This window comes from Armigeres subalbatus, chromosome 2 (assembly GCF_024139115.2).
Source record: "Armigeres subalbatus isolate Guangzhou_Male chromosome 2, GZ_Asu_2, whole genome shotgun sequence".
Taxonomy (NCBI): domain Eukaryota; kingdom Metazoa; phylum Arthropoda; class Insecta; order Diptera; family Culicidae; genus Armigeres; species Armigeres subalbatus.
Window position 1 is genome coordinate 96,188,355 of NC_085140.1, and position 24,550 is coordinate 96,212,904.

General features: G+C 37.6%; 1 protein-coding gene across 7 annotated transcripts in view; it reads right to left on the reverse strand.

Moving 5' to 3' along the window:
* Positions 1-24,018, reverse strand: part of LOC134210176 (uncharacterized) — an 83,782-nt gene extending 59,764 nt beyond the window's left edge. For all 7 annotated transcript variants that reach the window (XM_062686204.1, XM_062686199.1, XM_062686203.1 and 4 more), the window contains exon 1: positions 23,601-24,018. In XM_062686204.1, coding sequence (XP_062542188.1) covers positions 23,601-23,700 — 100 coding nt within the window. In that variant the 5' untranslated portion in view covers positions 23,701-24,018. The remainder of the gene's footprint in view (positions 1-23,600) is intronic.
* Positions 24,019-24,550: the final 532 nt, after the last annotated feature.

The window sequence follows — 24,550 nt, forward strand, 5'->3', positions numbered from 1 at the left end:
TGGTGGAAAATCTATATAAATTCCTGAAGAAGCCTAAATAAATTCCAATTCTGCCGAAATTCCCGGAAGAATTTTCAGAGGAACCGATAGAACTACCGGAATAATTCTCGAAGGAAATCCTAGAAATTCTTGGTGGAAATGCCGGAGAAACTCCTGGAGGATCAGGAGTGGAAATCTTGAAGTTTCCACCGGAATTCTTTCAGGATTTCATTGCGAATTAATCTGGGAACTCCTTCGAAAATTCCATTGTTGATTTCATTTTCGGTATAATTTCTGTATAAATTTTCGGTGGAAAACCTGGAGAAATTCTTTGAAATTTTCACAAGAAATTATTCGAAACAATTCACGGAAAATTTTACGGAATTTACATAAGAAATTCGAAGATTTTTCGTGAAATTCTTAGGAATGTTTTCAGCGGAATTTCCACGGAATATTCTTATTCCTAAAAATTATGGGAAACAGCACGAAATTATTTGAATTATTGCAGGGAATTCTGCAGAACTTATAAGGAAGTTCGTGAAGATTTTCTTGGAGTAAATAATGGTGGAATTTTCGGATCAATTCCCGGCAAAATTTATGGTGGAATTCCTGAAGACACTGCCGAAGAAGTTGCTGGAGGCATTCCTAAAGAATCCCTGATAGAATTTCGGATAGAATGCCAGAAGCAATTGTCGAAGGAATTCCTGGAGAAAGCTTGCATATTGATTTTTCTGCCTATTTTATAATAAATATTATTTCAAAGAGGATTTGTTTAGAAAGTCAGATGTATGGTTCTAGTTTTCTTAAACTTATGGAAGAATGCAGGATTTTATAATAATTGTTATAGCCGATTTAATATTCTTCCTGAATACTAAGTTCGTTAATATTTTTCTCACTTTATTTAAAAATATCTGATGAGCAATAAATCACGCATTTTTAAATCCATTATTGTTTTAATCATTATAGTTTCGATTTGGTTTGGATTTGGTTTCATGTGTTAATATTCATGTGTTTTTATAAAACTACTATAAAACTACGATTTAGGAGACCAAAAAAGTTGGCCCCCCCCTTCTCGAAATCCTGGCTACGCCCATGCAAACTCCACCTGAGAGCTCCGTTGAGTTCAAAATTACCTCAATCGATGTTACGGCAAACAGACGAAACCGCAGCTGTCGGTCTCCGTCGGTGTTTCCGCGGAACTATGACGACTGTCTTCTGACGCGATGATGCGGCCACGACCTTACCACACCACCCATGACCAAAGCACCGCCATCACCGCCGCCGCGGGGCAACAGATTTGAGGAGGTGCTTTCTTCACTTTCGTTTGGGTGTCCGCTGATGCCGTGTATGGCATGCGGATGACGACGATCGAATCGATCGATGTGTAGTCGGGTTAACCATTTTGTCGCTCGTAACAATACTGGGGCCCGAATGCCTATGTAATACGCTATAAAGTTGGATGTTCAAAAGTAGGTGCCAAACTAATCGTCTCAACTCAAGTCGATTAATTGAATGAGGTAGCTGAATTAGCTCATCAATGGCCAACGACAAAAAAAATCTACTGATAAAAATAGCAGTAAAGTCCAATGTCTATGATCAATGAGAAACTGAATCATCTTTGGGAAGAAATCATAACTGTTTTCTATTTGTTCCAAAGCATTCTTTTATTTTGTATTCGCGGATTTGTTTTTAATATAGGTATTTTGTTAAGGAATATTTTGCAATTTATTTATTGCTGATTTCCATTTATGTAAAGCAAATTTAAGGAAAACTAAAACATGAATGATTTTGATATTTGTTTTGTTGCTGGAGTACATGTACCCCTGGGGGTACCTTTGGTGGTTTCAGCGGGCACCTAAAAATTTAGCTGGAAGAAAAAAAATTATGACAGACAACAACAATTACCAAAAATTTATTTTGAGTCGTATACTTTTGAAGCGCTCAGGGATTATATAAATACGTATTAGCTATGTTTTAGCAAAGTTGGATTATTCAACCTTCTCTCCTAAGCTATAAAGCCGCATCTACTTTACGCTATCTATCAAATTATGTGCAATATTTGCGTCATCTTTTTTACACAATTTCAATCACAGCTCACTAATTGAATAGTCTTCTTGGGATTAGAAAGCTTGGGTATGACTCGTCAAATATTACGACGCTTTTCAGATGCACAAACTAGTTATTCATCGTACAGCTTCCTGTCACGGGATTTAGCCACCGTATTTTGTTTATTGGTTCATTTAGACACCTTACTCACTTCAAAGACATAGAGTTCAGTCCGCTTCAATGTCAGGCAGACCCTGAGCAGTATACTTATCATACGCTAATTTTCTGCAACCCAAATAATGCTTCTTAGGAAGAATAAACCTTCTTAACCACGTGCTGAATCGATAATTTGGATTGCGCTTGATGTGATCTCTCGTCTTCTTTACGTTCACGGGGTTGGTTTCATCCGCTGTCGGCTTGTCGCTCGCCTTCACCTTGTTGTCGGCCGACAAGAAGCTCTTCAAAATACCGTTGACACGATGCAAGAACTTTCCCTGCAGCTCCTTCTTGATCATCGTGTGGCGAATTCCCTTCAGTTGCAGGAAACCTAAGAACTAGCACGATTCGCCTTCAACCATGTTTCGAATCTCTTCCTGTTCTTTGACGCGGAAACTGTCAGCATCCACCAGGTGACCCCGATGTAGATGTATGGATCGAAATTTATCGATTCCAAACTCCATCCGGATGTCGTTACTGAATACCGTTACAAGCCACAGAAATTGGTGCAGCTTTTCCACGGATTCCGCAAATAGCTTCAAGTCGTCCATAAAGAAGGTGTGGGAAATTTTTGTACTATTTTCCCCACTCTTTAAATGATAGCCATAGTTGTGTTGGTTGAGTGCTCAAGAGGGTTCATGGCAAGGCAAAACCATAGAGGACTAAAGGTATCGCCTTGGAATATGCCCCTCCTGATGCTGAGAGTCCTGGACCGTAACACTTTTTCTCCATCGGTAATGTGTAGGGATGTGCCTCACAACCCCATAGCGTGCTGTATTAGCCTGATGACGTTACCGTCTATCTTATACAACTGCAGTACCTTAAGGAGGTACGAGTTAGATACTGAGTCGTATGCCTTTTTATAGTGGATATACGCCATGTTTATGTTTCTTTGCTTGTGGGTGGCCTGTCCAACAAACACTGCATCAATGATGACCTGATTCTTGCGGCCAGAAATTATGTACAAAATCGGGTACCGGGTAGCTTCACGTATTGGGCGGTTACGTTGATAGCGGTCATGTCAACAGTTCCACCTCACTATCGCTCTTCTTCTGCATTCTACACCCCATCGCCGTTGTGTCTTGAGTTCTCCAATCTCCGGAAGGCCTTCGTCAAAGTCGGCTTTGTCGTTTCGGATGTGGTTGTAGAACTCCCTTTCGTTGATGTTGAACATTCGGTTTTGCTTCTTCCTCTTCGAACATTCTCCATAACGTCGCAGTCATTTAGCAAGAGCACTCAACCGCTGTACATGGGTGTCGAGGATCTCAGTTATGTTCGCCTCGGTGAGATCATGGAGTTCTGTGGGTTTCACAATTTCAGCAACATTCCGAACTACCCTCGTTGATCGATTCCCCCGAGTACTGTGTTAATCGACCATTCTTTTACCGCAGTGTGGCGATGCGGGTCCACCACTCTTACCTTGCGGGTGCGTTCGCAATCCCAACGTCCTTACAGCAGCTACTGCAGCCGAATACACGATAAACTGCAGCTCCTCAAGGTTATCCACGGTTTCCAAGTACTGTGGCAAAATATTCTGATTAAGGATGCTTACTGCACTCGTCAACCGATAGGAGTACTGCAATTTGGGTATCCGATGCCGGGACATGGGGTCTGTCCCACGGAACTGTGCCTATATTGGCTAGCTATCATTATTATTATTATTATTAATATTATTTTTAGATTTTCAGCCCGAGGCTGATTCGTCTTGTAAACATTCTCCAAAAATTTCTTTGGACATTCTATGAACTCTATGAATTTTTCCGGAATATCCTCCAGTGATTAATTTTTTTTATAAATATCTTTCCTATCTTATCCTACCTTTTCGGAAATACCTTTATTTTCTCCAAAAAATCCTTCAGGAATACCTTCTGAAAAAAAAAACAGTTTCCGAAGGAAGTTCTTGAGGAATTACTGGAAGAATTTCTTCAAGAAATTCATGAAATAATTGAACCGTTTGTTTGAGAAACTGCATATGTAACATTTTTGGCCAAAATGAGATTTTTATAAATTCTGAATGCGCGTCCAAAAATACGTATTCTGGCAAAAACTACGAAAAAAAAGTTTGTTCAGGAATGTATTATTTTTTTTCATTTGTTTGAGAAGCTACATATGCGCACGCATTTTGAAGAGTAATTATGGAGTACTGTTGAATTTTGCCAAAAACTATTGATCTGTATAGAAGAAGTCGAAAGATTCGGTGCCAATTTGTTCAAAAACTGTTTTTTGTTGTTTTCTTGAAATTGTGTAAAATGGATATGTATACCTATGCTGTTTCTCAAACAAATGATTCAATTGCTCAAAAAAGTTCGAAGAGTTGCTAAAGCGATTTCCAAAGGAATTTATAAAAAGATTTGTTAAAGGCTTATATAAAATTTTGGAGTATTGCTAAAGGGATTTTTGAAGGAAGCTCCGAAGAAGTTTCCAAAAGAATTCGTAGATTTTCTTTAAAGGAATTTTCGAAATAAAGGTATTTCTAGATTCATTTCAGGTAGTTTTAAAGAAATTCCTTGAGGATTATTTTTTCAATGAATCACTAGGGGAATTTACGTTCCTGGAGGAAATTTTGAAGGTATGCCTAGGAGTATTTTTCACGAAAAAATGTCTGTTGGAAGGATCTTTTAGATGATTTCATAAAATATCACCTGGATGCATACTCCAAGGCATTTCTGAAAAAAATCCGAAACCAAGTTCTATTTCACATATTTATTATTCAGACGCATCATACCTAGTATGGTCACAATAGCCCCCTACTCAGGTGTTGTAGGCTCTTTAACGATGTTTATAGGTAATATCTTCGATTTCAATATTCCCAAGACGACTTTCAAGAATAGATTAAGATTTCTAGTTTAAGTTATACAATCGGTGCAACAAACAAATGTGGAAAATGGTGAATAAACAAATATATAAATATATTACGTTAGGACATAACGTTGCGCAAACATCGACGCTGACCTCTATCTGAGTGTGGTTAAATTGCGGCCAAAACTATTCGTTATTAACAATGTTCGGTACCGACGGCCACCGCGGTACGATCTATTGGTTCAACGAACAGTGCAGATAGATTCTGGGGGAGAAGAACGCAGCGCGGGCGATCACGCTACAGCAAGGTACTCGGCAGAACGTGGAACACTACAGACGGAAACAAGGAAGTGAATGACCGTTTGGCCAAATGACCCTTTCAGCCAGATGCGGTGTCAATCGAATCTGTATTTTCATTATTTTCATCTACTCCCTTTCTCTTTGAGTAGTATAATTATCACCGAAAAAAGCCAATAAATTAATTTCGACAAATGGGTTTCAGCCTATTGGTTTGTTCGGCCTAGTGGCATTCGGCCAAATCGGTTTCGGACAAACGACCCTTCCCCTTCCATGATCAGGTTGACTACAAAACTGGTCCCTGAATCATGCTAAAAGAAAAGCAGTGGACAATTTGATCCTGAAAATGTCCAGTGTCCATTAGACCAATCTTAAATTCAAGAATCAGGGTAGAAAACTAGAAGAATCTCTGCGTCCGATGGTTACAGTTTAATACAATCGGATTATTTTAAGCTTATTATATTATAGGGTATCTGTTACATTATTAATAACATGCTCCTATATCAATAACATTCGCAAAACAGGCAATTTAGGCTTAATTTGTGTCGTGTTTTGTTGTTATCCGGCGTGCTCACTGCTGAAAAAAATCACAAAAATGAGAAACAAAACAATTTGCGCACCAATTCTTTGTTATCGTATATTAAATTCAAATTGTTTAATAGAAAAACCAATTGAAAGGGGGTCTCGTAGCGTAGTTGGCTATACGTTCGCCTTATAAGCAAATGGTCATGGGTTCGATTCCCAGCCCCTCCACCAAACCCTCGTCAGTCGCTGGATGCGTAGCCCATGCGGTAGCGTTTTGGGAGACGCGCCTATCGTCATGGCTGCCTGATGACGACTGACACTTGTTCTCAGGGGTCTGCCAAGCGGCCATGTTTCTGATGCCAGCATCAAAATCATCGATTAATTTAATACGAAGGCGTAATCATAATCGTTGAAACCTGCCATTGAAAATATATTTTAAATATCACAATATTTTGGCGAAGTAGAGCTCTTTGAGCCGATTGAAATATGAAAATTTATTAAAGACATCAATGTTCTTGTTGAAATACACCTCGCATTCATATTTCGCACAAGTTCTTGAAAAATGATGAAAAATAATTTCGTCTATTTGTAAAAAATCACTTCGGAATAGTGGTTTGTTTACAAAATAGAATTGTCAGTGGGAAACCCAATAACAATAGAACAATGGGAAACTCAAAGATGTTGGCTATTGTCAAACTTAGAGGGTAGGATTGGGGTTGCCAGATACCTGCTTGTTCTTCTCGGAGGCATTCCTCCAACGTACCCGGATAAAATGGCAACCGAACAATGCAACGATCATTGGATACACGACATGGACAAACGGACACAATGGACTCACGATGAGATGGACTGGCAACGACAAAAATAATGGCAATGGAAATCTAAAAATAGATTTTGTGTAGATTCTGCCTGATTCTGCAAAGCAGAATACCACAGTAGATCTCGGCACAGTAGCGGTTAAGTAACACAGAGTGCCTAAATAAATAAATAAAGGAATAAAAAAACCAATTGATAACAATTCTGCGAAAAATAAATAAAAATTTCAAATTAAATGCAATCCCAATTTTGAATCGTTTCGACATGTCCGCCACTGTGCAAAAAGTACTATTAAAGTTGGTCGGTACAAAGATGAGCAACTGCTAATCTAGTGACTATAAGGGCCCATTCACAAATTACATAACGCTTTAGGGGGTGGGAGGGTGTCTGTCCGAGCGTTACGGCCCATACAAATTTTAAAACCCTTCCATACAAAACACGTTACGAAGGGGTGGGTGGGGGTTAAAAATGGTCTATTTTAGCGTTATGTAATTTGTGAATGAACCCTAAGGTCCAAATGATCGAAGAATCGAAGAAAGAAAGTTTCTCCCACGGCGGCGTTGACATGAAAATATTTTAAAACCCGGAACGCACTTTGCTGTGAGTTGTAAGCGTGAGGTCCCGAAATGGGCAGCGTGTGGGTGACGACGGGGACAAAGGTGTGTGTCAATTGTAACTAATTGATGGAACCGAACTGCATAACAACGAGCCCATTTTGGTGAAACTGGATCAGCTTCAAACCTGACGCACATTGCTATTCCGCCTCGGTTGAACTGAATTATGTATAAAAAGCATGTTTGGTGATTTCGGATAGCGCTGAGCTGAGATCGGCAGACAGTCAGTTGCCTGATACGAGAGAGTCAGTGGAACGTGATGACCAAGCGAAAATGTTGGAAACACATCCGCTGGAAGCAAATGAGTAATGCGGTGCGTGTGCTGTTCGAGAGGAAGGCAAACAGATTGGTGAACCAGTCGGCGATAGCAAATAGACAGCGGTTTTAGCTTTGTTCAGCGATCGGTTTGATAACTAATTGGGTGTGTTATGAAAGATGCATGAGACTTTTAAATATCTTGCAGAGTTTGTTAGATAATTGGGAATTTCTTTACTTATTTTCCATTATCTACACCCAAAAAAACAAATCTTACAATTATTGTATAAACTTTCTGCATTTACAATTCTGCAATGTTTTAATATAAGAAATGTAAGCTTTTTATACAAATACTGTATTAGAATAATACAAAATGGTTGCATTAAAATATTCCGAAACTATATATGCTAAAATTGTGTACAGTTTCTATAAGCTTCTTATGCAGAACCTGTCGGGGTTCAGCCAAACCGCACCAAGCGGCTTCTTGACTGACTTGTGTTATTTTGTTCGCGCAAGGAAAATGGAAATTTCTCATATCAATTAATACGTACGTTCGTTGTAGGGCATCCTCAGTAATGGGGTTCGATTTGCGATCAATTAAATCTGCTAAACGAAAACCTTGGCAGAAAATGGGTACTTTGGTGCGATTTGGCAGAACCCCGACCATGTATTAATATCTGCCATCCTGTGGTTAGGTGAAAAATTGGAGCGGAAACAAAATATGGTTTTTTCTTGTTCATATTGGCTCTAATAAGTAGAATGAAATGGTTTTGTTTAAATGCGACTAAGTGATAAGGACAAGAGACAAAAGGGAGCTGTTGCTCAAGTAAATTCTATGGCTTTCGACTATTTGGCCGCACGATGGGTGTAGTTGTTAAAAACCGAAACAAATTATTGTACAGACATAAATTAGTAATGGTATGCGATAACACACTTTTCCTAACGAAACGAAATTTAAAATGTCGTTGATTTGAAACGAAACGAAACGAAATATAGATTTACTTTCGAGTCTTCGAAACGATACGAAATCAGGGTCCATTCAATTCGAATTTTTTCAAAACGAAACGAAATTTAGTTTTTTTTCCGCGGATTTTTTTTTAATTGGTTTTATATTATGTACGGAATTTCGATTTCACTTTTCAAAGTCAAATAACTGTTTTGCGATAAATAGAGTTAGAATAAGAGAAAAAGTAGACTGTGATAAATCGCCTCGTTCCCGTTTACATACTATTGGCAATAAGGGTTAACTCATAGTTTCATTGACGCTAAAGGTCGTAATCGAGTAAAAACCAACCGTGTAAAAAAGAACTGGGTGTAATCTACTCTGCATCAAAATTATAAAATATTCCAATTCATGATCAATAATGATGTGCTTACAGACAATTTATCCCTTAAGGCCTTCTTAATTCTTAAGCGGTGCTTACCCATGTTCTTAAACCTGGTTTAAGGCCGAAGTGGAGGTGATGAAATCGATTATTAATAAGAGGCGCTGAAGAAGTAAGCGTTAATAGAAAAAAATGTATAACATAAAGTTTGAAGATAGTTTTATGATTTAGTTCGGCGGAACAGCCAAAATTTTTGATAATATAAAGTATGGTTAAAGTTTATATTTGTTTCGAAATTCCGCGGAATTCCGTTAAATTCGTGAGAAGCTGGTGTTTTTTAGCGAAATTTTTGAAATTTTTCGAAACGAAACGAAATGAAAAAATCAGATTTCGCCATGCTTAAATTCCGCGAAATTCCGGGGAATTTCGTTTCGAACCACCCGATCTTAGTGAAACTATTTAAAAGTAACTTGCCATATTCAAGCCAAGTTGAATACAATTTTAGATCCCTGAGTTTTATACATCTCCGACTATCATGATTATCATGAGGCTAACACGATGATACTTTTATGCCCAGGGAAGTCGAGAAAATTTCCAACCCGAATCTCCGACCATCAGCAAACCGCATTTTGGTTCACCCCATTTTTGTATGCACCGCAGAGGGGAGAATACATTTTAGACCGGCGATTGATGCACATTTTGGGCCACAACAGTAATGAGGGCATGGCGCAAATGCGTTTCAGAGAAAAGATCTACTTGGGATTGGGAAGCACTTTATTTTCCCGTCCTCAGCAGATATTACACTGACGCATTTAATTGATTTTTCGTTCATCATTAGAAATCCACAGATACAAACCATGTGCAGTAAATCGGTTGAAGTGCAGCCAAGTAATGAACGATGAAGATAGGAATGGTGGTGATTCCCAAATAGATTTTCGCTTTGTTCTTCACCTGAAGATACATATTATGGATAAAAAACTAATCTTTTTTTATTCAATGCATATATAGAATCATTCGCTAAATTATAAATTAAAAGCAGTTTTATCTAAACTAATTTGTCTCACAGATCTGACCTCCCAAAGTATGAGCTTGAAATGAAACTTATCCCATAATTCTAACCAGGATGTTCCTCGTGAGTTAATTCCAATATAGGGGAACTGTTCCGATCTCCATCTCACTGTACAGTGTACATATATCCATCTCATCGCTGAACAAAGAAATAGGGCACCAAATTCGTCGCTTCTTTTTGTCAACATGCATGCTCACTGCTGAAAAAAATCACAAAAATAATAAACAAACCAAATAGCTTTCCATTGCTTTGTTTTTGATGGGATGGAAATAGGAGCTATGAGATGAAGTGGCGTACCGTTCCCCTATCTGCAAAATAATTCTGCCTATGATCACATCCCAAGTAACATTTCAAGTTTTATTCCACTCTAGGAATGGTTTTCAAGATCAATTTATAAGATCTAACAATAAAACCGAATAATACACGGCAACCTTCTGATGACCACTATAAGAGTAAGATATTGCCAAGTGGCCCTCTCCAGATAACCACTATAAACCTATTATAAGAGCATTTAGAAACCCTTCTTAAACCACCCGCAAAAAAGGGAATTTGGCTGCGGCAGCTGTCAAAATGTTGCTCTGAAAAAAGAGAAATAAAACTTTGCAGAAAAATAATAACAAAATGGATTGTTGGTGGAAGTTATGATGATGCCAACAAAATAATATTTTTTTCAGGTTGTTTTTTTTCGATTCAGTACAATTGAAAGGAAGTGCGCGTCTAATTTTATGGTCAAAGCTGGTGAAAAAATAAGGTTGAACATCCCGCGCCGGCAGTATAACGTAGTTCAGGGAAATAAATCGAAAATATTCATCATTACAACATCTAGGATGTCCACTAAATCGTTGAGAATTGGATTTATTACGCTCTTTATCACAACCATAGATCTGTTCATATGGTCAACAGACATTTGACGTTTGAAACTTTTTTCAGCAGATTTATGAGAGGTTTATTGATAGCAATAAGAGCGCCAATAAAACTGAGCAATTAGCTTGATGATTGCTGTCATAAGTCTGCAATAAGAATTGAATAAATCCAAGAAGTATGGAAATTGTTACTTGGGATATCAGTCCCATCTTTGCTGGATTTCCCATACATATGGGGCAAATATGCGATTGTGGGCAGTATATTAAAAACATAAAAATGGCTGACGACATTGATTGTCGCTAAACCAATTTAATGTTTTTGGTCGCCTTGAAGAGTCAGGATCAGCACGAAGTTTGCCAAACTACTATCATTAAACAAGCCAAGTGGGGTTCAACACAAAGTATGGAATATACTTCCTGCCTAGTTTTATCTGACGACGGGAGTATGTTTCGTTCTGTGGACTGCTTTGAACATTTTGTTCTAATTTTCTTTAATTTGTAATAAACTTGTACAGTGATAAACTTGATCAAATTGTCAGAAGAAACACCGTAAGACGACCCTGTCCGAATTTCCCCATCCTCAAATACGGTAGAATAAAACATCTTTTATTTTCAGTAAAACAGTGACGGGATCAATTAGTCTTTCCACGTAGCAGAAACCATCTGAGAAAACCTGCCGCCGGACGAAGATCGATGCCGTCTCTTAGATTGTCAAGCGTTTAAATAAAGGAGATTTATCAGAAGTAAGTATTCCGGGGATTTATTGACAATATGGAGATATTACTCCAACTGAGCTAATATGCTCCTGAGCGAAATCTTCGGCAGCGTGAATTTTGCCATCCCGTCGGGAAGTGGGTCTTAACGACCCAATCCGATTCATGTTTGCAGGGCCCAACGAAGTATTCAATTGTTCGACTTCAATTATTTTGCAACCGCGCAAATTTTGTGGGAGGTGAGCTAGCTAGGATATTGGCAGAGTGTTTCGGCTGATCGTATCATCAACCCCGTAGCTGCTTTCAGTGTAACAACACGCACTATTCCGTCCTCCCCAGGATGCAATGGATGAATGCGATCCATCTTCCACTTCATAGGCGGTAGATTCTCATCTCGTACGACGACTAGTTTTCCAACTCCGATTTTGATTTCAACGATTTTCAACGTTTAGACCTGCCCTGCAACTGGAACAGATATTCTCTTTTCCACTTCTTCCAATCATCCTGCAGCATTCGTTCGACGAAAGATCGCCGGACATCGGACATCAAATTCACAAATTCATCCTGGTGAGTTTGTGTCAAGCAGGAAGAATCATCGGATGTTTGGTAGCTTCCCGTTCTGCGGATTTACTCAATCGCTCTCCGATTTCATGTGGGATAAATCACCGAAGTGGAGATTTCCTTGAAACAGTTTCTTCCTTGGAAGGTGACTTCCACAGAAAAAAACACACATTCTATCGACAAAACTTTTCTTGCTGGATACGCTAAACAATGACAAATTCTGTTTTCCTAAACTTCCCCCTGGTGTAAATTAATAATAGATGTCCTCCGGATCAGATCCGGATACGACGCAAACTTCTCCAAATACCAGTCGTTGAACTCCATGTTTGCCGAAACTGCACAAATTGATGTATGCCGTCTTTCTTCCTCTGATTCTTCTGAGCTTGATGAGAATGAAGCTGCAGGCCAGTTATCCGAAGGTTTCTCCAACCAATCTGGCCACCAGAATACATCATCCACGATATTCTTCGGTGAAATGCCTCTTGAAATCAAATCCGCCGCGAGGTAAATTCTATCCTTTTTTTGTAAGTTCAATGTTAAATTAGTAAATAAATATGTTAGTGAAGTTATTCTTATAAATAAGTGTAGTGTTGTGCCCAGAGGCGCATCCACGTTCCAAGTCGTGGGTAGGATAAATACGAGAAATGACTATTTAGGCAACAGTTCTGGTGTTGAAAAATCGATGCAAATTTTACATGTAATCAACTCTGAATATCAAAAATCTTGACTCCCGGGCAGAATCCTCACATAAGTTGAGAAATTTTCATTGATCTTCAGGACAAACATTATATTTCCAAATAGCAGGATTGTACATTTCACAGTTGCCAGTTGCTCTTTCAATTAAAACAATGATGATCACAGCCGATCATTCTCAATGTTCATTAAAAATGGCAACTGGTAACGATTCGGGAGCTATACTCCATGATAAATTATTTAAAAACAGCCTCAATTGCGGGGACACTGGTTCTGATTATGCATTTCAATTTGTTTATACAGCTGTGAAAAAGAAAAATGAAAATGAGAAAATAAGCGAGAAAGAAGCGTTTTATTATAACTTCTCGGTGGGTATGCCTTTCCAATTCTGTTTTTCATGACTTATAATGATTCGTAGAGATATCTGCCTCTCTCGTTGTTTGTTAACTATTAAGAGTTCTTCCTGCAAACCCTGCGTGCTCCACACACCCTAGAATCAAGATTTTTTCGACAGAAACGACGCGCACTACAAGTGCACGACGAACCGTCAAGCACTAGTCATTTAACTTCATTGTATCGTGATTCACGACAAAAGCAACCCACACATTGCTCGCCCGGTTATTAGTTTCTGTAGCGTCTGCACGTAACCTCAAACTGATGACAGTTTAGTAGTCCTTCACGTTGGACTCGGGGGCAGCCAACCAATCACGAAGTCGAACCTTGTCGGAGTCAGAAGATAGTACCAAGATGAATACACAGCTAGGTGTTTCAATCTGCCCAGTTTATGGACGAGAAGAAGGCGGGGGTGGAAAATTCATTTTCGGTGCAAAACATAAACAAACCGGCTGGCTCTTCCATACTAAAATCCAAGATGGCTGAATCGTGAATTTGGCAGATTGGAACACCTAGTGGTGTATTCATCTTGGATAGTACTACTGAACTGTCAAAAAAGTTCATTCGACGAGGACCAAGAGAAGAATGAATTCTGTCATCAGAAGAAAAAGTAGAATCATGAAAAAAATTCCACAGCGAGGTATGGAATGCAGCTTTCAAAATAATTTTCAAAATTTCAAAATAAAATTTATTTATAAATAATTTATAGCATGAGGTTAGAATTTTTATTATCTACATTATACATATGTTAATTTGATTGTTAATGACAATGAAGTTTTTTCTTGGAATGATTCCGGAGATGGTACTACTTTTAATCTTTATCGAATTTCTAATCCCGCCTAATAAATCATTTTCAAAAAAATCTCTGTTTGTAATTTTTAAAATTATTTTCAATTCTATTGGCTATACCTTGCCGTGTTAAATTTCAGTGATTCTACTTTTCCTCTGATGACAGCGTTCATCCACTTCTCCTCGCGTATTCATTCGTAACGTCATGCTGCAGAACCTAATAAGCCATTTTATGAGACAGATTCGAACAGCTGATCGAAATTTTGAGTGGACGGCTCGGTCTTTGTTTTGGTAAATTTGCATGTAAACCATCATCATTTCGTCATCATCATCATCATTTCGTTTCATTTTCGCAAATGTTCCTTGTTAAATGTAAATATTAGTATTTGGTCTTCTGTCATTTGAGCTTTCTATAAAATGGCTTATTGCGAGAAAAGAGAAAAATTCTAATTTTGCGGAGCAAAGAAGAAGAAGCAGACTGAGTGTCGGAAACTTCAAAATGGCATGCACTGTACGAAAAGTGTTGATATTTCTTGATATCAAGATGATTCGAGAAATCTAAAATGTTTCAGAATCACATAAATATATGACAAAATACCTTTAAAGTACCATAAAACTTGTTTAAAAAATATAGCGGCATGTAACACTCGTTTAAAGTTGCATATTCTCGTTGATTTTAATAATCAACATTCACACCGAAAAAATATACCAAAAATTTTTACCGTGCAACAAGTGATTTGACGTTTGAGGAACAGCTTTCCGCAAGTCGACCGTCGGACCCCGGTTCGAATTTTTCAATCTTCTCGCAATACTGCAGCACTCTGACTGTAAATTGGCTAAAGAACTGTCCATGACATAAAGATGGCATATTTCTGGAGAATATTAAACTAATTTTTGCTTTAGAAGTGTTGTTAAGAAAATTATTTTGAGCTTTTTAGTGGAATGTCTTCACTTGTCATAAGACGAGTTGGTACAATCCCATTGAATTCCACCACTTAATTGTACCTTGACAGAAACGTATTTCGACCTCAACAGTAAGGCCGTTTTCAGTGTCTCGTACTTGACTCGACTTCGAGTCGAGTCAAGTACGTACGTCGGCAAGTCGAGTCAAGTAAGAGAAACTGGAGACGGCCTTACTGTTGAGGTCGAAATACGTATCTGTCAAGATAGAATTAAGTGGGGGAATTCAATGGGATTGTACAAACTCGTCTTATTAGAAGTGTGTATGTGTGTATCTTCAATCTAACCCCCACTGTCCGGCAGTGGTATTATGAAAGAAAGCTGTATGTAATAAAGTCAACTTTAGGCCGGGAGTTAGAAGGCGTTAGCTCTATTGCAGCTCCAGTGACCCATTTCAGGCTGCCTGGTAACTCCAGTCCAGTCCGAGATCTCTTTCACTTGCAATAAGCCCCGCCTGTTCATGCTACCATTATCAATCGGATAATGGATCCATAAACAAACTTCCGGATTTTCAAATCCAGCGCGTATTTAGTTTTGGAATCATATAAAAACATATTGAAACAATCTCACCAAATTGATCCAATTCCGGACCACACCTAGTGTCCACGAAAAAATCACTACACTTTTCCAGCGCTGTGAGCAATTCGTTATTGATCCATATTTTCCTGATATTATCACACAGTCATACATATTTTCACCAAAGACATCCCCGTATATAAACTACACAAACGATTTCGCGCACTCAAATAAGAATACACGTAAAAGTCACCAAACTCGTAAATCTCAAACTTCAGATAACTTAAACTTTTTTCTTCTAGTACATATGCAAAATATATAGGGTTACGGCTCCTGGACTTCATCTCATAGCTCCGATATTGGTCCTACGAAAAACAAAGCAATGAAAAGGTATTTGATTTGTTTATTATTTTTGTGATTTTTTCAGCAGTGAGCACGAATGTTAGCAAGAAGAAGCGACGAAATTGGTGCCGCATTTCTTTGTTTCGCGATGAGATGAATATATGTTCAGTGAGGTTGAAAACGGAACAGTTCCCTCACATCAGCCGAACTTATTTCTTGCGGAAACGAACAAAAACGTGGCAGCAAATTTAAAAGCAACCCTACAAACTCGTCTTATTAGAAATGTTTCCAAAATTATTGTTGAAAATATTTTCTCAGTTATCATGCACATGAAAATAGGAATTTTTGATTTTTTTTCTTTCGAACTTTACAAGCTTCCAGCAGAGGTTACGGATAAAATCAAATTTCTGCAAATCTTTAATGGTTTCAAGCAATTATTACTAATTTCTTTGAGGTTTATTAACTTTCAAAATTTTTCATGAACCTTAGCGATTCAATATCAAAAGATTGTACCCCTTGCGGACCATATTTCATGTGGGCTCAGGGATGATTGTGATTCCATAAATTTCATTTCCAAAAATCCATTTAGAATAACTATGACTATAATGAAATGCTGAAAATGTTGTAATATTTGAAATAAATACATTTACAGATTCCTATAACTTTTGTTTAACCTACAAAAACTACGAGACACTTTTGGAATTGAAAAGTAATTCTTGGGGGGTTTAAGAACAATCAGTGGACTATTTTTTTAGGATTATAGAAACCTCTATGATTACGGTTTAAAGTCTGGATAACTTTGGAACCGCATTTGTTAACCCACAGGTCTTGAAAAAGGATGCCTTCATACAAAAACTACAAACTGTCAACAGTCTAACGGTTGATGAAATTTTCAAGCCTTGGAAAATTAGACCTAGACAGTATTTTAACTAAATAGCTACCTAGGTAATATGTTCTTACCATAATCATAGGTAGGACAATGCCTTGACTGTCCCACCCAGGAATATTCATGCGTAGGACATGTCCTACTTGTCCTACCCACTCCCGGCGCCACTGGTTGTGCCTAGAATGTCGCATGTGTGTTATATTTTTTTTAGAAAATTGTCTTTGAGCGTTATCGAAGGTATAGAAGGGCAAGTCGATTCCCCAACATTGTTGATCGGGTCAAACACACGCGACGCGACTGTCGCCGCCACTTTATCGCTGGATCGATGCATGCAATTGGCGAATAAAGGTTGCATGAAAAATAATAAGTCGAAGGATTGTATTTGAAAAAAATTACAAGGAGAAACATACGGGAAGTATTCTAAAACTTTGCCTAAAATTCTAGGAGCTAATTAAAAACGGTTAGCAGTACGGGGCTGGACTTTTCTTCTGAAATTACTGAGCTACTTTCCCCAAAATATTTTTTTCCTACTGAACAGTTTAAAAGTTTCCACAAAAAATCAATAAAGAGCAATAAAAAATATGAAAATTTCTATAAAAAAAAATAGAAAAAAGTAATAAAACTAAGCATTTTTTCATAGATGACCGCTTATTTAAAAGCGTTTATTGTTCATGGAAAAACTAAATAAATTTTACTGTTTTTCTGTATTTTTGTATAGAAATTTTCTTTTTTTATTGCTCTTCAACGATTTTATAGTGGAAAGTTTTTCATCTTTCATGAAAAAAAAAAATTGTAGAAAATTTTGTAATTTTTTATTGTTAATATTGTTTTATAATGGAAATTTTATGTGTTTTATTCAATGGAACATTTTGATTTCTTTTTGGAAAATGCTTTTATAATTGCAGCTTTTGCGTTCGAAAGTGCTAATTTATTTTTATTTTGTGGAAAATTCTTTACCGTGCACGCACCTAACTTTGCGCAGCTCCTAACTTTGCGCATTTTGCGGTTATTTTTGTTATAGAATGCGTTTAAATTGAATTTCGAAATATAATTACAACTAGTCAGCACAATATACATGTTATTATAACAGCGCATGCATTTTGCCGCTGTTAAAAGACAGATTTTTTATTTTATTAGTTGAAATTTGTACTGAAAACATTGAAAATGATCAAAATGGCGTGTTCTTAGCACAATTGGACAAGTGACGGTCTACCCGAAAAATTGTATTTTTTGTAAATTTTTACATTCTGTTACATCAGCATGGAAACTATTTCAGGCGGATAGCTACTTTTTGTAAGTTGTGCGAGTTGATTAAAATTTGAATTTTCTTAACTGCGCAAAGTATGGTGCGTGCACGGTATTTGTTTATGGAAATTTTGCATTACTTAGGGAAAACTTATATTTATTCATTGCTCATATCCTGATTTCATTATTGACAATTTCCGGATTTCTTATAAAAATATCAATTTCTTTATGGACATTTGGTTTTGTTGCCATTGCCAATTTTATCAATAGACTAGATTTTTTCAAATATTTTTCCATGCAAAAAACTAAGTTGAAGAAAACTAACATGCGACGACTAGACGACCAAAGTCCAATCAAGTACGTGACATTGAAAACAGCTTTTCAGTTGAGGTCGAGATATGGTATCTGTAAAGATTACAATGTGGTGGAATTAATTGGAATACTAAACTCATCTTATGAGAGGTGAAGACATTCCACAGATTAATAATATTTTTATTCTTTTTTTGATTTACTTTACGTCACTGGATTCATGTTTTCCGAGTTTTGGAAAAAGCCTCAAATTTGAAAAGCCATGCACGATTCAAGTCAAGTGCGTGGTCAATTCCGCCGAACTCGTCGACCAAAATAATCAATAGGAACGACTCACTGTTTGAATCGTGTCAATGCAATTAAAGTGCATTCAAAGCATGATTGTCAACAAATAAATAAATAAATTGTAAAATGCAGTGATCTATCGTTCTTCGCTTAGATCAATAGATTACCGTCATGTGATTATGTTATCTGTCCCTTTCTGGAACACTCAATAATGCTTTCCTTTCTTTAAATGTAGTAAGTCGAATATTTTCTCATGCTTACGATGGGAGCGGGCCATTTGGCATCAAGTCTTTTGGCATAACGCCATTTGGCATAAGGTCATTTGGCATAAAGGCCATTTGGCATAACGGTCATTTGGCATAACGGTCATTTGGCATAACGGACATTTGGCATAATTGTGACCAGTGTCAAATGTAAGGGTCATTTGACATAACGCCATTTGGCATAACGGTCATTTGGCATAACGGACATTTAGCATAATTGTGACCAGCGTCAAATGTAAGGGTCTTTTGGCATAACTTTTCTTTGCGTTCGCTGAATGGTGACTAAGCAAACACCCCGGAATAGTAAATATAAGACCCGTCGATAAATTTTTTTTTTCCTGTTCGGGTGTGCCACTGCGACCTGTTATTAGATCTATTGTAGCGTTACCCGTATCCTTAGTGTTTAAGTGCACGTCGAATTACTTCATTACTATTGATAAGCAATGCAGTATCATTTTCGATACAGTTGTTGTTTTGTTTTCTCAAGAGCAACATGACAAGGTCCCGCTATTTAGACCCTTCACAGAGAGCAAACCCATTGAAGGCGCGCCCCTTATCAATAGGAAATCAATCCTTTCTTGAGAAAACAGAACAGTGATACTGTTTTTGGCCATGCATCGGAGCCCTAGCCACATCCTTGTCTTGCTTCTAGAATATCACCAGTAAAACAATGAAAACCCGGGATTTCGCTGTGTCTACAAGACCATTTCAAGCAAGAGAATTTGTTCAGTAATAAGAACTTCCGTGTGTTCCTCTCACTACCATTGTTCACCAGTTCAAGAAGAGTTAGTACGTATTTAAACCCCTAAGTCGATTTTTCCAGCAGTCAGTTCAGCCTAGGACCGGGACCGGGACCGGGTAACTAACTGCTTGAAAAGTTGTTTCCGCTGCATACAGTCTAGCCTCAAACAAGAGGATTTCGAGTCTTTCAACTGTCGTAATATTAATTATGTTTTATTTCTGAGACTGCTGTTGGTAGCAGGGACTAAATGCGATGAATCCTTAATTACCACAACTTATTGCCCTAGCTAACAAAAGGAATAAGCTAGGGCTCTGTGTGGTAGATCATAAACCGCAACACACCACGTCAAAGTGATCTACCGTGTTACGGGAAATATATATTTAAATATTTATTTAATAGTTAAAGGCAGTCCTTACTTTGCACCGTTCAATGTGGAAAAACGATCCAGAAAAAAATGAAAAACGATCCATAAATAACATCTGAATGTAGCATAAATCGCTACCATAAATCCATAAAATAGTTCGGGAGATTCCATAAAGAATATTTTTATGATCCATAAAACTTTGAAAAATCCATAATTTCAGCCATATGATCCATAATTTTGGTCATATGATCCATAATTTGATAATGTGATCCATAATGCTTGGAAAGAAGGCCAATGAAACTATATTAATTGATCCACACATTTTATAAAATCTATGGATCATTTATCAAAATTTATGGATCATATCACCAAAACTATGGATCATTTGAACAAAGTTATGGATCAAACGGCCAGAATAATGGATCATATGACTAAAATTATGGATCATATTACTGAAATTATAGATCATCATCACAATAAAAAAATGCGCAAATTTGAAGTTTTATGGATCAAAATATAGTTTTTTATGGATCATTTTCCAAAGATTTATGGATCATTTGTCATATTTTCATGGGAAAATAGCAAAAATTGTATTGTTTTTCTTGACCATGTTAATGGAACATATTTCCCAATTAATTGCTAAATTTTAGCTTAGTTATGGATCGAAAAATTATTCTTTATGGAATCTCCTTAATTATTTTATGGATTTATGGTAGCATTTTAAGGAACATTCAGATGTTATTTATGGATCGTTTTCCAGTTTTTTATGGATCCGTCTTTATCGTTTATATGCAAAAGTATGTTTTGCCATATTTAAAAGACAAATAATATTTATAAGACATTATCCTCTCATGGAAAGAATGCATTTGCAATGCAATGCAAAAGTAGGCGCATGCCCGGATTAGAGCAATGGTAGATGTTATCCCTTCTGTAAAAGTAGGTGTGTGGCCGTATTATGGCAATGAAGAATGTGATCCCTTCTTTAAAAGTAGATGCTTGCCCGGATTAAGACAATGGAGGATATGATCTATTCTTTAAAAGTAGGCGCTTGCCCGAATTAAGGTCATGGTGGATGCGATCCCTTCTTCAAAAGAAGACGCTTGCATGGATTGTGGCAATGGAGGATGCCCAAGCAGCACAAGTCAGACAAAAATGGTTGCAGCAACTTGAATGTGACTAAACCTGGTCACATAAGAGTTGCAGTAACCTATGTGAAACATGTGTGCTGCTAGGGTATGATCCCTTCTTTAAAAGTAGGCACTTGCCCGGATTATGACAATGGTGGATGTGATTCCTTCTTTAAAAGAAGGCGCTTGCCTGGATTATGACAATGGTGGATGTGATTCCTTCTTTAAAAGAAGGCGCTTGTCCGGATTGAGTAAATGGTGGATGTGATCCCTTCTTGCACGCTTGCACGGATTATGGCAATGGAGGGTTTGATTCGTTCTTTAAAAGTAGGCACTTGTCCGGATTGAAGCAATGGTAGATGTAATCCCTTCTTTAAAAGTAGGCGTGTGGCCCGAATTGTGCCAATGGTAGATGTGATCCCTTCTTTAAAAGTAGGCCCTGCCCGGATTATGGCAAATGGTGGATGTGACTCCTTCTTTATAAGTAGGCGCTTGCCGGGAATAAATCAATGGTAGATGTGATCTCTTCCTCGAATAGAACAATTCAGATTGATTCGGTTGCAGTAACTCATATGTGACTTGATTGGTTTTAGTAACTCGTCTATGACAAATGTATTGCTTGAGTGTTTAAAGTTGGGCGCTTGCCCGGATTAAGGCAATGGTGGATTTGATCTAGTCTTAAGGCGCATGCCCGGATTGAAGCAATGGTGGATGTAATCCCTACTTTAAAAGTAGGCATGTGGCCAGAATCAGTCAATGATGGATGTGATCCCTCCCTCGGAAGCAATTCTGCCGTTTTGTTATTTCATTCTTCCGGAAAATGTCTACCATCAGTCTAAATTTATCAGAAACAGGCTCGACCTACTTTATCTACGCTAAACATTACATGAAATATCCCTTTCGCTTTCACAGCTCAAAATTATGCCAAATGTCCGTTATGCCAAATGACTCTTTTCTTGAAGTTCTAAATTATGCCAAATGTCCGTTATGCCAAATGAACAATATGCCAAATGATTGGGAAAGTTTTTTGATCACCGTACATGACTCAATCATTATTGATTTATTGGCATTTATCGGTGAGTACAACATCTAAAGCTCAAAGTAAGAGGGAGCGCAACAATGAAGAACAGTATGGATAGGTGTCACAAGCGAGCGACGAGTATGAAGCGAACAGAAATTGAAATTTTAGTAGAGGGCCAGTTGTGAGAACAGCATTGTTGCAATATGCCAAATGGCCTTTATGCCAAATGACCATATGCCAAATGACTTTATGCCAAATGACTCAGACCCCTTACGATTAATTGTATTCAGACGATTGACCAATTTTGGATTTTTTAATATAATTAAACCTAATTTTAATTTTCGCTCAAAATCAAATTTTTCTCTAAAATCGATCATCGCCCGTTCTGAGCAAATACAAATTTATTAAATAAACCAATTGATTCGCGATATCATCAATTCCCCATTTTAAAATTTTAGAATTTTATTATTCCCTTAATTAATTAATTGACATAATTACTTGAATGGCCATTTTTTTCACTATATTAAAAGTTGAAAATTTCCGTTCAATTTAAAAATATTGGAACAGTTACCAGTTGAACTGTTTGTTTGTAAAACATTTTACATCAATATTAGGTGTTTCAAATATTTTGCATTTTCGTCCAGAAGTACGACAAAAACACGCCAAATCAATTTTTGTTCGAAATGGTCAACTAGTGACATTTCTTGCTTTCTTTAGAAAGTTCATACATATGTCCATGCATTTTGAAATGTAGTGCCCCTAGCATTGACTTTTGCAAATAAATATTGATCTCTGTCAAATAGGAGGGAAAAATTGGTACCAATTAGATCCAAAACATTTTCTGTTGTTTTCTACGAATTGTGAGAAATGGAAATATAGTTTCTCAAATACCTAAATGATTCAATTATATTTCGAACTCTTTGAATATTTTAATGTTCAACCAAACCGACTGAAGAATTTCACCACATTGGAGTATTCCATGACGAAAAAGGCACCATCATAAATTACCACTATCATAAATTAGAATTTGTGTCATAATAGTTCCGATTACCGAACACATGAAACCACTGGCTTCCTTTCCCTAATGATTTAGCACTTTAATCTGTATGGTCAAACATATTGCGTAACATTTGGGGCCACTTCAGATCATAAAACCGTTTACTATGCCATTAACAGCTGCCCAAACAGTGAGTGAGTATTTCCCCATCTTCATCTCCTGTTAGACATTTCCCTTTATATTCCATGCTGTTTCTATTTGAGCCTCTCCAAATCACTCAACCATCCCAACACTTGGCTTGTTTACATACTCTCGCGGGCATTATTGTGCAACACATCCTCTTTATCCACGAACTTTACTCATAACTCTCGTGGACTTGTACTCTCTTATGGACTGCATAATTTAGATTTTTTTTTGCGTTCCTCACATAGTTTTTCACCCGTCTCATAAAACTTTGTTGTTGGCACTCGTGCTGCTAATCTCACACTTTGTTGATCAGCCCTCCCCCCCCGGAGCTACCGCGATATCACTACATATCACATTGCCTCAATGCTTTAGTTCCATTTACTCCGGGGATGCATATTTCTTACCTCTATGTTCCGCTTTCATGGCTTGCGCCAGAGACATGCCGCTGGTCAACGCCAGTAACGGCAACAACAGCTGCATTGCCGACGGTCGTTTTCTTATCATATTTTCACTGGTCTTCACTTTCCACCAGACGAATTGATTTACTGATTGTTCACTGCGCGGGGCTTTCGCACTACCGCCCCAAAGAAGAAGGTCACTCGAATACGAATTCGTACACCCCCGCACTTTTGGCCGTCCGTCCGGTGCCAGACGTACTGGTACTGTTTACAACGACAACGACCAGAAACACTTTCCGGTCACACGTTTTGCAAACGGTTTTCCTAATTTTTCACGCGACTGGTCAATTTCACCGAGATGGAGTTGGTTGTTCCGCTTCGCACACACCGGACACAACGTTCCCGATTCAAGATCAAGGTGATATTAAGCGCGATTTCTTCTCAGCATTCAGTTTTATACCGGCGCGACGTGCGAGCGAGTAAATCAGTCCTACGTGAGAGTCGGGTTTTCTTGCAGACACTGATGGGTGATCGGTCGCCGCTTAGGGTGTCCTGTAAGATGTAAGTACAGTATCTGGGTATACAGTACTACAAGTAAGATGTCTGTTATTTATTATTTAACATTTGTTTAAACGTTGAATATAGATTTTGTGAGATATCGGATTGAAGGTATTTGAATCATTTGTTTGGAAACTGCATACACCCGATTCTTTTTTTTACACGGGGGATGCGTTCCGTGTTAAAAAATGGGTTCAGTTCAAAATTTTAAAATCCGTGTAAAAAAGTTTTATGATTTCCTGACGAATTATACAAAATGGAGCAAGTTTGCAAAAAAAATTGTATGGGATTTTTTCACATGGCCGTGTAAAACAGAATCGGGTGTCTAGAATCTATTTTACATAATTTCGAGAAAACAACAAAAACAAGTTGGCACCGAATGTTTCGATTTCTTCAAT